General features: G+C 43.0%; 1 protein-coding gene across 2 annotated transcripts; it reads left to right on the plus strand.

Moving 5' to 3' along the window:
- The first annotated feature begins 3,710 nt into the window (after positions 1–3,710).
- LOC4350285 (protein NRT1/ PTR FAMILY 4.5) lies at positions 3,711–14,156 on the plus strand. Of its 2 annotated transcripts, none has more exons than XM_015762361.3 (5): positions 3,711–3,897; positions 4,373–4,590; positions 11,686–12,138; positions 12,622–12,746; positions 13,113–14,156. In XM_015762361.3, exons 1-5 carry the CDS (start codon positions 3,807–3,809, stop codon positions 13,993–13,995), a joined length of 1,770 nt encoding a protein of 589 aa, XP_015617847.1. In that variant the 5' UTR covers positions 3,711–3,806; the 3' UTR covers positions 13,996–14,156. The 2 variants fall into 2 exon arrangements, with proteins under 2 accessions (XP_015617847.1, XP_015617848.1); XM_015762362.3 differs by having other exon boundaries at positions 13,131–14,156.
- The last annotated feature ends 2,342 nt before the right edge of the window (positions 14,157–16,498 follow it).

Below are 16,498 nucleotides of genomic sequence, written 5' to 3' on the forward strand. Positions count from 1 at the left end.
CCTAAATCAAAGCCTCCAAATGTTAAATGGGGGGGTCTCCCATTTTCTTGAGCCTCTTAATTCAATCCCCAACTCCAGCAGCAGGCCCTAAATATCAGCCCCAACTTCGTTTTCTCTCTTATTTCCTCATATTTTGTTTGGTAATTCTACATCCTCACAGATATCGTGCAACAACTTTGTCCCATTCAACAATATAATGAACAGAGACATGTGCATATGCATTATTCACACCTTCACAAATATATGATGCCACAACAGTGCTAAAAGAATTATCTTGGTTTGGCCATTTATGTGATAACATAGAAATTATTATGCATTTAACAAGTTCAAACATATTTCAATATTTTGCAGCACTCAACAAAATCTTAACACAAAACACATTTTTAACACGCGGAGTAAAATCTATGAATCTAAAAAAACTAAATTCATTCCCTCAAAAAAAAAATTAAATTCATTTAATTTGACAACATTGAGAATGCATTAGTACTATATGATTTTGGAATGGCAAGCTTCTTTACTGAGCACAACAGACCGGCCATGGGCAACTTGGCCAGGCCTCGCCTGCGGCTAGTAGCTGTGATGCAGCGATCGAGATATACACCAATTAAAGTAGCGTGGCGACGGCGCTCCGTCTTGCCGGTATGCAGTCGCCGATGGTGAGCATAGCTGCAATGGCGGACAGCGGACCAGGCGGCACGAGCGACAACGAGGACCTCGTGAAAAAGGATGGGAAGATCAGGGTGGAGAAGAACTGGGGCTGTTGAGGCTGCCATCGGAGTGCTAAAGTGAGCAGGCGATGGTAGCGGGGACTCACGCGGGAGGGTGAAAGAGGCACGTGCTTGGTTCAACTACCCCAACCAACGGATGGGGGCTGTGGAGAGAGCCCCTGGGACTAGGGGCTATAGGGGTGGATTTGGGTGCCTTCCTACTTTGGGGGCTTAAGTCGGGGCTCTGCTGGAGTTAATATTTTGGTCTTACCTCTTAAAAATAGTTTTGAGGATTTGAACAGGGGCCTTGCTGGAGATGCTTTTATCGTCTCCTCCACCACCCATTCACCCCTATAAATCCTCTACTTACGTTGTCCCACGCGTCAATGCGATTGGCAGAGGGGTGAGGAGTGGAGAGGAGCGGCGGCGGCTTTGAGGAGAAGTGGCAGGGCGAGGGTGGCATCTCGACTCTGAGGAGGAGTGACGGTGGCTGCAACAAGGAGCCGCGGTCACGGCAGCGGCTCCAAGGAGCGACGGGGTTAGGCAGCTCTGAGAGGGCGCGGCGGGGACTCTCCCCTTCGCTCCTTCAGCTCCCCCAGATCTGGTCGGAGGGGAGGAGGGCAACGGTGGTGACAGCGATGGCAGCAGAAGAAGGTGGTGACGACGACCGTCCCCTGCACTCCTTCACCTCCCCGAGATCTGGTGGCGGCCCTCCCCTCCTCTCCTTCACCCCCCCAGATCTGGGCGGAGGGGAGGAGGGCAATGGTGGTGGCGGCGCGACAGCAGCAACAACAGCAGAAGAAGGCGGCGATGGCAACCCACCCATCCTCTCCTTCACCACCCCATATCTGGTCGGAAGGGAGGAAGGGAATAGTGGCGGCGGTGACGACGACAACAACAGCAGTAGAAGAAGGCGGCAACAATGACCCTCCCCTCCTCTCCTTCACACCCCCCCTCAGATATAGACGGAGGGGAGGAGGGCAATGGTGGCAGCGGCGACGACGGCACCAATAGCAGCAGAAGAAGGTGGCGATGGCAACCCTCCGCTCCTCTCCTTCACCTCCCCCAGATCTGGCTGTAGGGGAGAAGGGCAACGATGGTGGCGGCGATGGCCCTCCCCTCCACTCCTTCCCCTCCCTCAGTTCTTGCTGGAGAGCAGGAGGGCAATGGTGGCGGCGGCGGCTGCCTGGAGGACACCGGCTAGTGGCATCACCAACCTTTGCCCCCTCGCCCCTCCCGCATATCCCTGTACCCAGCCAAGGCGAGGTTGATGATGGTGACAAGGCAAGATCCGGTGACGGCGGTCTCTCGACGGCGGTGACGTTGACGGTGACAATGACCGCTCACAGTTGGAAACTTTGTGAATTTTGATTGTGATGCTGTGAATTCCATTTGAAAACTTGTGAGTGTTTAATGTTGGTTCTGTGTATTTGGAAACTTTGAGAATAATTTCTGTTCAATTGACAACTTTGAGAATATTTTGTGTGGATTGGATCTAATTGGAGCAACAGGATCGATAGCTGTGGATTTTTCTAGCCTGAAAAATCTTTGCAGGCAGACCGTGCTGTGGATGCTTTTAGCGCTCAAACAACCAGCGGAGGCGAACGGTATAATTTAGCTGCCTACGAAAAGCCATCTTTCTAGGCGGACAGCCTGTCGGCCTGCAAAAATTGACGATTTTCACAGGCGTTTAACTACAGCAGCACTTCTGTCCTCCTGCAAATAGCACTTTTGACCGCCCATAAAAATCATTTACTAGTAGTGTACGTTCGGCCATACAACCAGCGGCTGTGTTTGGAACTCCAAGTTCCCAACCCCTTTCCCTCGTTTTCCGCGCGCACGCTTTTCAAACTGATAAACGGTGTGTTTTTTTGAAAAGTTGCTTAAAAAATTCAAATTAATCTATTTTTTTAAAAAATTTAGCTAATACTTAATTAATCACGCGCTAATGAACCGCTCCGTTTTCCGTGCGAGGAGATTGGGTTCCCAACCCTACTATCCGAACACAACCATATGGTCATATATTGCTTTCAATAGTGGTGAGTCACAAAGTGATCTTACTTGTGTCATATGCAATCAAGGGATTAGAGGAATGTCGCTATGTTCTTTAATGCTATTTTGCTCAACAATGTTGAAATTATGCAGAAATTACAAGGTAAATAAAAAGTTTCAATTTCAAGGAATTATGTGGCAAATAAAACCAAAACCTTCAGTCGATGATAGAATTGAGCAGTGACAGTGGAAACACATAACGGCGCACACTGTTTCGTGGAGGAAAAAATATCATCGTACAAAAAGAAAAACATGTGGTCAAAAATTAAAGTCGTCTTACAAATCACATACACAAATTGACAATATCATTGTACACCAACATCAATACAAGCTTAACTAGACGAATACCCCACCGTGTTGCTACGGAAAAATTAAGTTATATAATATATAGAAATAAGTTGTAATATATTTTCTAAATCAAATGAAATGAGTTCCTATGTTTTATACTCCCTCCGTCCCAAAATACTTGTCGTTTTAATTTTTTGTTTGTAATGTTTGATATTGGTATTACTCAAAAGATTATCAAATTATTATTTATTTTGTTTGTTACTTGTTTTATTATCAAAAGTAATTTAAGTATGACTCATCATTTTTTATAATTGCACTAATTTTTAAGTAAGACAATGGTTAAATGTTATAAGAAAAATTCAGAACGACATCTAATTTAGAACGAATGTAGTATAATTTGCATATGGTTACAAATATAATGTGTAAGGTGAACATATATTAGCGCGTGTGCGTGGTCCACGGTTGGTGTCACTTCACTCTCGTCTCAGTCTCGCTCCCCAAATATGTCCGGGACTCCGGGGCCACCGGCTAGCTACTTCACTTCCATTGGACACAGCGTCCTCCTTTTTCTTCTGTGCCGCTTACTTACGCCACCACTACTGCCACCGCTCTCCTCTCCTCTTTATATTTATATATATTTGCACCGATCGATCGCCACTAGCCAGGCAGAAATATTGGCTGCAACTTCAACAACCAGATCATCAGATCACGTAGCAAGAATAGTTTCAGAATTCAGAGAGAGAGAGAGAGAGGTGATTGATGGGCAGCTCATCAGGGCTAGTGGACTGGAGGGGGAGGCCGGTGGACACCAAGAAGCATGGAGGTGTCAGAGCATCCATCTTCATCCATGGTGAGCTTATGATGGTTGCATATGCTTCTTTTTTTTCTTGCTTGATTTCTTCTCCTTGTTTGGTTGATATGTCTCTCCTTTGCTCACTGCTGAGAGTTGTTGGTTTCTGTTCATGGATAGCTAGCTTGTAGAATGGTAGAAATGAGACATATTAGTCAACAAAGATAAGCTTGTTTTTTGCTTGCTGGGTCCATCAATCTTGGAATATCTATGTTCTCTATCGAAGCAACCAAAACCTTTTCTTGCTTACAACAGCAAATTAAATACAAACTCCCCCAAGTTTCAATTCTATCCGTCATGCATCATCTCGAATTTTAATTACACGGTGCTGAAAGAAAATTTCAGTGCTCAAAATTAAAACAGTACAACGCATGCAAGTATATACTGTCAAGAAAGCTCAGTTTTTTTTTCAACTTAATTAACTGACAACGAGATATATGCATTGCATGCGTACCCCTTTCATGAATCTGAATAGCGATGGTGCTGTTGACCAACGCGCCCAACATCGCCAACATGATGAACATGGTGAGCTACCTGCGGGGCACCATGCACATGGGCGTGGCGCAGGCGTCGACGACGGCGAGCAACTACTTCGCCGCGCTGCAGATGTTCTCCATCCCGGCCGCCTTCCTCGCCGACTCCTACCTCAAGCGCTTCTACACCGTCCTCCTCTTCGCGCCTATCGAGATCATAGTATGTCCATTTTTAATTTAAGATGCGGTTTTAGTTTGATCACCATTAATTTTTTATTATGTTAATATAATACATAATTACAATAGTATAAGCACTTTCCAGCTCCATCGTTTCAATTATTCGGCGAATAAGCAAAACAACATATTTGCAAAAGAAAAATATTTTTTACGTAAAACTTTTATACGTGTTCTTAGCGATCTAAAAGCAAAAGCTCAAAAATAAACTTAGATGAAAATTTAAGGATGCAAATTCAAATTTTGGCTGATAAGTATAAGCATAAGCGAAAAGATGTGGCTGTTGCCATAAATTATATAATTCTTGCAAAACAGAATATAATCTAAATATTAGTTTTAAATATATTAATGGACAAGTTGTAAAAAATAATATAATATTGTTGTAGTTAGACTTTTACTAGTATTTCAAGTAGAAAAACTAATAGATGTGTTGGATGATTGTGATACTAATGAAGAAGCAAGAGATTTTTAAACTCCAATAAAATATATCCAATATGGTTGTCCTCTAGCACAATTTGACACTACTAGGATGTGTTTGGATAATGGGAAATGGGGGGTGGGATTGGGATTGGGAAATGAATGAAAGGTTAGGATTAAATGGAAGAGAGGGAATGAATGGTTAGGATTTAAAGATGGGTGGGAAATCATTTCCCTTCCCCATTTGCTAAACATTGCCCTAGTTTTTCATGCCTACCGTCTTGTCCATAAAAGAATTACACTACCGAACAAATTGATATCACTTTCAGTTCCTAAGTCCAAACCGGCATTACTATCGTCGCCAACCCGGTAAATGATGCTTAGTATCAGTTCTGGTTCACAATATTTTAAGCAGCAAATTACTGAGAGCTAACAATGGATATTCAATTTATTGACTGCGTGTGTAGTACTAGTTTTACATGTTCTTTTACTTTTTGTGTGTGTCATAATAGTGGCTCGCTGAAAAGAAAAGTGTGGCCTTATGGGAAATGGGAGTTGTCGGATCTGGAGTTGCTTGTCAGGCGTCAACTTTCAGTTTGATTCGTATGTAGTGCAGACAGCAGGGTTGTCACTTTCATCCTTTACGAAAACAAAAAATACCAGCCACTAAGTTGGAATATCTCTTCAAAAACTATTTGGATCGATATGACCATGCATGATATTGTTGAGATTATAGACATATAATGATTTAATCTATTCCATAAATAAATCATGACATTACAGATGAAAGTAGCATGAACGCATCATTAGATCTACACATGTAAACTACACAGTATAACATGAACAGATCAAATATGCGCAACATATTGAACACGTACCGAGGTGACGAAAAGACCGGCTGCTTGGTCGAAACTTTTCGCAGGTGTCTACGAAGGCACGAAACACGCGAGCGAAGAGGAAGGCGAGCCGTCGCGAACGAACAGGGAGCAGTCGCGCGAAGCGCTTCCCAAAAACCTTATTGCCGCCTTCTCCCGGTGCAGAACGTCAAAGGCAGAGGTTCCGTAGACTTGCTCTCCCGATCGCTGGTGCACGCCGGCGAGCGGGATGGAGTAGTCTACGAGCGACGGCGCAGTACAGAGTAGGAGGCAAACCCTAGATTGATTTTGCGTATATACTGCGTGAAGACGGCGGGTCGGTTTATATAGAGAAGGGTCGCTTGATCAGGGCGCCCGCACGATCTCTACTGCGCGTAACCGAACCGGATAAGTCGCGCGTAACTTATCCGGACTCCACGCCGTTTGCACGCACCAGATTTTTCGGAACGTTTCCAAAACAAAAACGAATCCGAATTTGCAGCAAAACAAAACTGCAAAAGGAGGCTGCATCTGCGCAAGGGTGAGGAGCCAATTTTTCGGACCATTCGAGACCATTCGACGCGTACGTCGTGCACGCGCGCCGCCTGCCCTGCCCTGCCCTGCCAGGCCAGGCCAGGCGAGCGAGCGCGCGCGTGTTTCCCCTCTTCTCTCCACCACACATGCTTCAAGTGGCTAGGAGGACATCCTCCCTTTTAAGGAGGTCCCCCTCTCCTAGAATAAGCAAGGTGGTACTAAACTCCACATGCATGCCATCCCATGAGGTGGGCTTTTGTGATTTTCCAAAGAATTAATCTTCGAGTGGGCTAAGGCCCATTCATTAATTCCAACAATCCCCCACCAAATCTCAAAATCCCACTGAGATTTGCCTTTTCCAATGTACTGTTTATATACCAGCGGTTCGATGGAGACCAATTAAGGTTGAACATCCACCTAGAACTCCAAGCTACACTTACTCACAACTTGAACAATGGACTACGCCTTGAATTGCAAGTCTTGTGCAAGCAAGTTTCACTCAAAGTCTTATCTAGTAATAGACCGTCTGTAGACTACCCCTCGGGTGGAGCGTATAAGTCATACTCCTAGGTCTTTAGTAAGCTTCCTAGAAGATTCACCCAAAATCTTCATAGACTGCGACCAACAGTCAAGCTCACAAAGGTGAGTTCTTTCAAGAATGCTCTGCAGGACAACATCTTCGCTAATTAAAGCCAACAGAACTCATTGAGGCATAGCCAACCTGCCTTGCAGCTCACGAGAGTACATGCATCTTCACTTGGAGAGGGTATATATATTGATACTCTCCTCTAGTTTACTAATGGTTTGTTCTTCCCAGGATCTAATTCACGGGATCTCCGATCACATAGACTGGGTTACCACCATAGTATAACTCACATGGGTCTCAAACCCATCTCCTTCGATGCATTGTTTATCACATTTCGTGATAGTCCCTTCGTGAAGGGATCTGCCAGGTTTCTCGCTGTTTGGATGTAATCCAACGTTGTAACTCCGGAGTTTCTTAATTTCCTGACAGACTTCAATCGTCTTTTCACATGTCTAGACGATTTCATATTATCCTTAGAACTATTCACTTTGACAATTACCGTTTGATTGTCACAGTTCATAAGGATAGCCGGCACCGGTTTTTCAACAACAGGCAGATCCATTAATAGATCACGCAGCCATTCTGCCTCAACAGTAGCAGTATCCAGTGCCGTTAGCTCTGCTTCCATGGTTGACCTCGTCAAAATGGTCTGTTTGCAAGACCTCCATGAAACAGCACCACCACCCAGTGTGAAAACATATCCACTAGTGGCTTTGATCTCATCCACATCAGAGATCCAGTTAGAATCACTATAACCCTCCAGTACCGCAGGATACCCAGTATAGTGAAGCCCCAATTCCACAGTACCTTTCAGATAGCGCATTACTCGCTCAAGCGCACGCCAGTGATCATCTCCCGGATTAGAGGTAAATCGGCTCAACTTGCTCACAGCAAAGGAGATATCAGGCCTAGTTGCACTAGCCAGGTACATCAACGAGCCAATGATTTGGGAGTATTCCAGTTGATTCCTAGCAATTCTCTTGTTCTTGCGAAGCAACAAGCTAGGATCATAAGGTGTTGGAGAAGGCTTACTATCAATGTAGCCAAAGCGATTCAAGATCTTCTCCACATAATGGGACTGCAAGAGTGTAATCCCATTCTCACCTCTAATTAGCTTAATATTTAAGATAACATCAGCTACTCCCAAATCTTTCATATCAAAATTTTGAGACAAGAATGATTTAACCTCATTTATCACCTCAAGGTTTGTCCCAAATATCAGTATGTCGTCAACATACAAGCACAAAATAACTCCCTCACCCCCACCATGGCGATAATACACACATTTATCTGCCTCATTGACTACAAAGCCTGCAGATGTCAATGTTTTGTCAAATTTCTCATGCCATTGCTTAGGAGCTTGTTTCAGACCATACAAAGACTTCAACAATTTGCACACTTTGCCTTCTTGACCTTCAACTACAAACCCATCAGGTTGATCCATATAGATCTCCTCATCCAGCTCTCCATTAAGAAAAGCTGTCTTAACGTCCATTTGATGAACGAGAAGACCATGTGAGGCTGCTAGAGAAAGTAGCACACGAATTGTGGTCAATCTAGCAACAGGTGAGTAAGTGTCAAAGAAATCTTCGCCTTCTTTCTGAGTATAGCCCTTAGCAACAAGCCGAGCCTTGTACTTTTCAATAGTACCGTCAGGCCTAAGCTTCTTCTTGAACACCCACTTGCACCCCACAGGTTTACAACCATAGGGTCGCTCTGTCACCTCCCAAGTCCCGTTAGCGATAATGGAATCCATTTCACTACGGACAGCCTCCTTCCAGTAGTCTGCATCAGGAGATGCATATGCTTCTGAAATTGACTTAGGAGTGTCATCCACGAGGTACACAGTGAAATCATCACCAAAAGACTTAGCCGTCCTTTGTCTCTTACTCCTTCGAGGAGCTTCACTGACATCCTCCTCAGAGACAAGTTCATGTGTATGTTCAGTTTGTTCTGGTGGTGTGATTGAACTGGGAATTATTTCAGAGGGTTGGTTCGAACCACTATGTGTATCCTTCATTGGGAAAAAGCTCTCAAAGAAGGTAGCATCACGAGACTCCATAATTGTACCAACATGCATGTCCGGTACCTCGGATTTAACTATTAAAAATCTATAGGCAATGCTATGATGAGCATATCCCAGAAAAACACAGTCCACAGTCTTAGGTCCAAGTTTGCGCTTCTTCGTTATTGGTACATTGACTTTCGCCAAGCACCCCCATGTGCGCAAATAAGAAAGTGATGGTTTTCTACCAATCCATATCTCATATGGTGTTTTGTCCTTATTTCTGTTAGGAACTCTGTTTAACACATGATTTGAGGTCAACAATGCCTCCCCCCACCATGCCTTAGGCAGTCCCGCGGTGTCCAACATGGCATTCACCAAGTCAGTCAGTGTGCGGTTCTTCCTTTCAGCAATCCCATTAGACTCGGGAGAATAGGGAGGCGTCCTCTCATGTATGATGCCATGTTCCTCTCAGGTTTGCCAGAAGCATTTCATAGCTGTCAGCCACAGAGTGACCCTGATCTGCCCTGCCAGGCGAGGCGAGCGATCTGCCAGGCGAGGCGAGCGAGCGCGCGCGTGTGTTTCCCCTCTTCTCTCCACCACACATGCTTCAAGTGGCTAGGAGGACATCCTCCCTTTTAAGGAGGTCCCCCTCTCCTAGAATAAGCAAGGTGGTACTAAACTCCACATGCATGCCATCCCATGAGGTGGGCTTTTGTGATTTTCCAAAGAATTAATCTTCGAGTGGGCTAAGGCCCATTCATTAATTCCAACAGATATAAGCAAGCAACTAAGCAACCCACCACGTTGATAGCCTAGAACGACATTGCAGCTCTGGAGGTAGCGGAAAAATACATGTAAATGTTGGCAGAAAATATGTGCAAAATTGAAGCTGTTCAACACAACAACAGGGCAGTGGATCGGCCCCTGACAAAATGCAAAATTCCATGGACAGTGAACTTACTGTTCTGTCAGTCTGCAAAGCATAAACTTATCTTTTCCTTTAATTTCCTTGATGCATAATCGATTTTTAAATAAAATTTTCCATGGTGACATATAGCACCATGATGTAAATTTCAACTCATTTTCAAATCTAAATGCTATAGGGTATCGCCTGACGTTCTCTCACTTATGTGCTCTATTTCAATCCGATAGTAACAGGTTTTACCCCAAATTTCAAAATTGAATAATTAATTAGACTGCAGGCATTCGATTTATCTAAAGAGAGTAACAAAGAAGCTAGGTGTCCCCAACAACAGACCACCCACTGTGGTTTTATGCATGGTAGGAGAAGGAAACACATCACCATATATGTATATGGGGCATAGATAATGATGATAGGCATTAGGCAACGAAAGATGCAGTCATGCAGCCTATCATGGGAGACAGATTTTTTTTTTTTTTGGGGGGGGGGATGGGAGACAGAGTTGAGCATTATTGGGACGAAACGATTTTTTTTTTTGTGATATGGTGCAGATGAAGTTGGTAGGGTGTGAGTAATAGTGAAATACTTGAGGAATAGCGCTCTCAAAATAAAAAGACCTAAGGGTTTTAATAAACACATGTTATCATGATCTCACATGATTATTGGAGCATTATCATCCAAGAAACGACATATAATATATTTTATATTATTTACTAACTCGCCATTAGTCACTTTTTCTTACTACATAGCACCTACTCGATCTTTTCTTCGACAACCTTTCTAGAAGCTGTCAACTTTGGAACTGCTCTCTCAACTACAATAGGTATGATTATACCGATGTGATTGGCAATCAGACTGCCGAGTGCTGATTAATGGCCAGATTTTTAATTAGGAAAAGGATGTCCACAACCAAATAATTGATTGATAAGCGACATCAAGTTAAGTAGAAAAGAGAAATGAATTTCAACCTATTAAGGAGTAACTTTCGACGACTAAAAAAATCTAAGAGTATGTTTGGATAATGGGAAAGAGAAATGAATTTCAACCTATTAAGGAGTAACTTTAAATACTAGATATCCATTTTCTCTCACATTTTCTTATCCTAATACTTTATTCATTTCCACGTCCCAATTTCACCTATGATTTCTTATTATCTAAACCAAACCATAAGAGCTTTTTCAGCTAATTCTTAGGAGGGAATTGAGGAATTATTCTCAAAATTCTCTTGAATCCCCTGGGAAATAAATTAACAGGGCAAAATTGGTTATATAGAATTGAAAGTAAGGCCTAATACTGCAGGTCCGTAATCAGTATTGATGCGGTTTTCTAATAGAAACTGCACTAGCTGGCAGTGCTAAAATTGGTTGATGACAGGATTACCCAATTTCGGAAACCAAATTCAAATTGAAAATTAAATTTTAGACCAGCAGAAAACCTAGTATTTGAAATTTAAATTATAAGTATTAATTCTGCCTTCCAACCGGTAAATATCTTCACAGGGTAAATTTATCATTTCTTACTAAAGTATCAGGAGATACCATAGTTTTAAGTGTAAAACTTGAAATCTTCACATACTATATCTCTAAAGGTATCAAAATTCGTAATGTGAAATTTTAGTATTTGACTTCTTAAGAATTGTAAAATTTCTCAAAATTAAAACAAAGGACAAATTTGTTTAGCACAAGATCATGAATAAGAAAATAACCATCCAAACAAGCTTATCAGTTCTGACAAATGGATGCATGGTTACTCCATGGCAGGGCTACATCCTTCTAGCAGTTCAAGCGTACACCACCTCGCTGCACCCGCCGCCGTGCAGCCCGGCGGCCACGGCGGCGAGCGCCACCACCACCTGCGAGCCGGTGCGCGGCGCGAACCTGAGCCTGCTGCTGCTGGGGCTGTACCTGATCCCGATCGGCGACGGCGCGGCGAGGGCGTGCCTGCCGGCGCTGGGCGGGGACCAGTTCGACCTGGGCGACCCGGACGAGCAGCGGCAGGAGACGAGCTTCTACAACTGGTACACCTTCGCCGTCTCCACCGGCGGCTTCGTCGGCCTCGTCTTCATCGTGTGGGTGCAGAACAGCAAGGGGTGGGGCGTCGGCTTCGCCGTCTCCGCCGCCTTCGTCGCGCTCGGCTTGCTCGTCTGGGCCGCCGCCTTCCCGCTCTACCGGAACCAGCTGCCGATGGGGAGCCCCATCACAAGAGTATTGCAGGTGTGTATATGAAATCGAATTATCGATGGTTGTGTTTGATATAACCTCTTTTGAGATTTCTGAATGTTGCAGTAATTAAATGTTTTGTGTAATTTGTATTGAAGGTTGTGTGAAGTTATATTTGTGGATGTTTAGATGATACGAGACTGACAAACAGGGTCCTTGATTAAGGCTACAAAATTTTGCTAAAATTGTATAGGCAGAGCTAAATTTCGTCTAAGATTGCACTGCAAATTCCCCAATGTTAATACAAACATGTTGAAGTCTTCTGTGTATTCCCCCCAAAAAATAGATTGCAGTGTAAATTGAAGCTATATTTTTGTAAGTTTAGTTTGTTTCAAACAAAATATATGTGTAAGTTAAGAAGAACCCATAAATAAAATAGTTTAAAGCGGATGACGAATAGCAAAACTGTTCTTTTGGTTTAATTCTTTTTCGATTGGAGCTGTGTCCATGACACTATAATAAAGCTATGTATCTCAGGTTTTTGTAGCGGCATTCAAGAAAAGAAACGTCCGGTTGCCGGAGAATCCCAGCGAATTGAAGCAAATTAACCAAGATGACGATGCCAATGCCCACGAAGTTCTCCCCAAAACAGATGGATTTCGGTATGTTGTCCAAACTCTGAACATTGGCAAGATTTAGACTTTGTCTGTCGGTAATGTTGGTGCAGAGGTGTATAATTATGATGGTGCATCTTCTCTCACCAGATTAAGATTTCGGGTTCAAATGGTAAATGTATCTTCTATATCGACATAATGGCACAAAGCCAGATGTCTCAGGATGAAAACATGATAGACATTCAATTAAATAAAATATGGCAACCCACTTCTATAATATTCCATTTACAAGGCATGAAACAGACTTTTTGTGTCGATAGCGTTGGATTATAAGTAAATTGCATTCTTTCTCTCAACAGTTGAAGTTTATAGGTTAAATAAGTTTGTCCATTCAACTTAATAAGTAGCATCAAGATTTTCATTGGCTTGCAGGTGCTTGGAGAAAGCGGCAGTGGAAACTGGCAATGACGCTGGGCCATGGTCTCTGTGCAGCGTGACCCAGGTGGAGGAGACCAAGATCGTGCTGCGCATGGCGCCCATCTTCGTGGCCGCTGTTCTCAGCTACATCCCGGTGCCGCTGCTCCTCAGCCTCACCGTGCAGCAGGGCAACACCATGGACACCAGGCTCGGCGCAGTCCACATCTCGCCGGCGACGCTGTTCCTCATCCCGACCGTCTTCCAGATGGTCATCCTCATCATCTACGACCGCGCCATCGTGCCGCCGCTGCGCAGGCTCACGGGCTACGTCGGTGGAGTCACCCACCTCCAGCGGATCGGCATCGGGTTCGTCGCTACTATCGTTGCCACCGCAATCGCCGCGGTGGTGGAGACGAGGAGGAAGATGACCGCCGAGGAGAGCGGGCTAGAGGACGCCACCACTGGGATCCCGCTGTCCGTGTTCTGGCTGACGCCGCAGTTCTTCCTCATTGGCATTGTCGACGTCACCTCCTTCGTCGGGCTCCTCGAGTTCTTCTGCAGCGAGGCGTCCATGGGGATGAAGTCCATCGGCAGCTCCATCTTCTACTGTATCCTCGGTGTATCAGCATGGCTCGGCAGCCTTCTCATCCAGGTCACGAACCGTGTCACCCAGCGAACCAACGGCGGAGGGTGGCTGGATGGGGCCAATTTGAACAAGGGCAAGCTCGACCGGTTCTATGTCGTCCTCTGCATCATCGAGGTGGTGGCGCTGGTGATCTACGTGTTCTTCGCGAGGAGGTATGTATATAGGAATGACCAGAGGGTTGTGGCCCAAGAGCAGAGGAAGGGTGACACGGGGAATGGTATGGCTGTGATCTAAACTTGAAATGAAATGAGTCGTGTTTATATTTACATGGATGTAACGATATATATGGTAGTAATAGTAAATAATTTGGTGGTACGAGGAGAAATGGAGGAACTTCATTGTGAAATTTAATAAGACACTATCCAGGAGAAAGAAAATCAATGTAGATTTCCAGAGACGGTGGAAAAAAAAGGAATGCAGACGTGCCGTGCTAAAGATAGAGCATGGTGTGGGTCGCACAAGGAGGTCCAAAACGGTTTACCAAATCTCTTCTTTTTATTATTAATATCTTTCTTAAGGTGATCGGTTTAACTATTCGTTCATTCGAACACGATTGTTTTTATATGACAAGAAAAATTATCATGTCCTGTTTTTTGTGTTTTTGAATTTGCCTAATTTCGAAAATTTACATTCGGATTTATTCGTCTCAAATAGGTTAATGAAAAGTTCATAAATCAAACAAAGTTTAAATTGACTAAATAAATCAATTATGCCATCCATTTATTTTTTTTTATCGTTTGTTAATTGGAGTTATTTGGTTTTTATTTGAGATTTGGAAGTAGAGCTCAAATTCATGAATTCTGCCAAATCCTACAAATCCCAAATCCAGAAAGTTTCCCAAAAAAAATCCTATCCTTTTCTTTTCTTCCTTTATCTTTTCCTATTTCCTCTCTTCCTTTGTTTTTTTTTTCTTTTCCTTCCGGATTCCTCTTGTTGCCTCCTCCTGATCTCTTCTCTCTCTCTCTCTCCATCTGTCCTTTCTCAGGGTGCATCAGTCAAAGTAACACAGCCCATGTCCTCACACCACACATATACTCTATCTGTTCCGAAAAAAAATGAATCTAATACTGAATATGAATATGACATAGTCTACTACAATAAATCTGTAAAAAGATATATTCATATTCATAGCACTAAAATGTGTCACATCCTATACTAAGTTGATTTTTTATGGGACGGACGGAGTATGTGCACCAGCCTAGCTTGGGCCGATACCACCCTGCAACCAATTTTCAGTCCTCCGCGCGTGCGGCATCGTCATAACTTGAACCACCGCGCTTTCTTCATCTGTTTTTTTGCCACAAATCGCCATGAAGGGAAGGCCATGAAGTCCCTTCCATCTATTCTCACTGATCCCTTCATATTCCCCATCAATTTTTGCCACAAACAACAAAAATTAAGTCTCCGTCAAGAGTTGTAGCTTGTATCCGTTTTTCCAACTCCCAGTTACCTCTCAATCTCCCTCCTCCTCCTCCCTCAGCAATGACAGTCTGTTCGCACAACTCTGCTTCAGTGAAGGCCAGATCGCCACTTCTAATCTACTAGCTAATCTCTTTCTTGATCTCCAATGCAAAAATTGAATCACTTTGATGAGTTTGATCCGTTTTTCCTATCACTACTGCTCCTCCAACTCCTCGCTGCTCAGCTCCCTGTCCTCCCCTATGAAAAGCGTCAGTAGTACTCTCCTCATTCTCTCTTTTCACTGAATTACGAATCTATGCCGCGATAAAAGCTGGGACATCCACAAGCTCAACTCCATTTTTAATGGTCATGCTGTTAACAAAACTAGAAAGGTAGCCCGCGCATTCGCGCGGATATGTGTCGTAGGCTATGTTAATTTGAACATATGCTATATACAATTTCTCCATAAATTGTTTCCATCAGCATTGCTTTTATAATTTTCTAACCTAGCTATTAGTTAGCTTTATAGCAAATAATATTTAATTAATCCCTACAAATAATTATTTATAATTAATCTTCTTCATCATCTAAAAAGAAGGTAGACTTATTTTATGTTAGAAACATGTATATCAAATAAAGTGTCATGTCAAAAGTAAGGCGTTTTTTAATTGAATATAGGTTATCATTGTTTATCGACGGGTGAATTGGTCTGATATGAGGCTTCCCTAAATGCACGTGTTTATATAGTCTAATATAATTATATAGTTTAAGAGACAATCCATATGCGAATGTTATGTGTAGAGTATGTGGGAGGCTCCAGGCAACCTAGAGTGAATACAGTTGGATGAAGAAATATAGTTGCGCTATATATATTTTTTTGAATGTGATGCATCATGAATACACACTTGTTTTTTAAGATGAGATAGATCTAACGGATGAAAATAATGTGTTCATCGGTTTAAAAGGCCTAGGAGTAAGTGCGGGGTAATATATGGCGCCTTTATATAAAAAAAAGCAATCATCTAATCGACTTAAATAAAGTTTAGGACACTTTGGCAGAAGATCGGTTGGCTTGTTTGGATTATTTGAGCATATTAATTGCAAAAAGTATCATGAATTAATCGGATTCTTTTATCTAAGTAAAAGCACCAATTTTTAGACAATTAGATTTGAGATAGTTATATTTCTTATATATGTATATCTAGTTTAACTCTATTTGAAAAAACAATGCACATACAATCAGTGTTTTTTGATTTTTTTTATTCTTTTATGGCAATTTGGATGATTATCCCTATGAACTGTTTTCTATGTACTCGCTTGAAATATTCGTGTTTGG

Source organism: Oryza sativa, chromosome 11 (genome assembly GCF_034140825.1).
Source record: "Oryza sativa Japonica Group chromosome 11, ASM3414082v1".
Classification (NCBI taxonomy): Eukaryota; Viridiplantae; Streptophyta; class Magnoliopsida; order Poales; family Poaceae; genus Oryza; species Oryza sativa.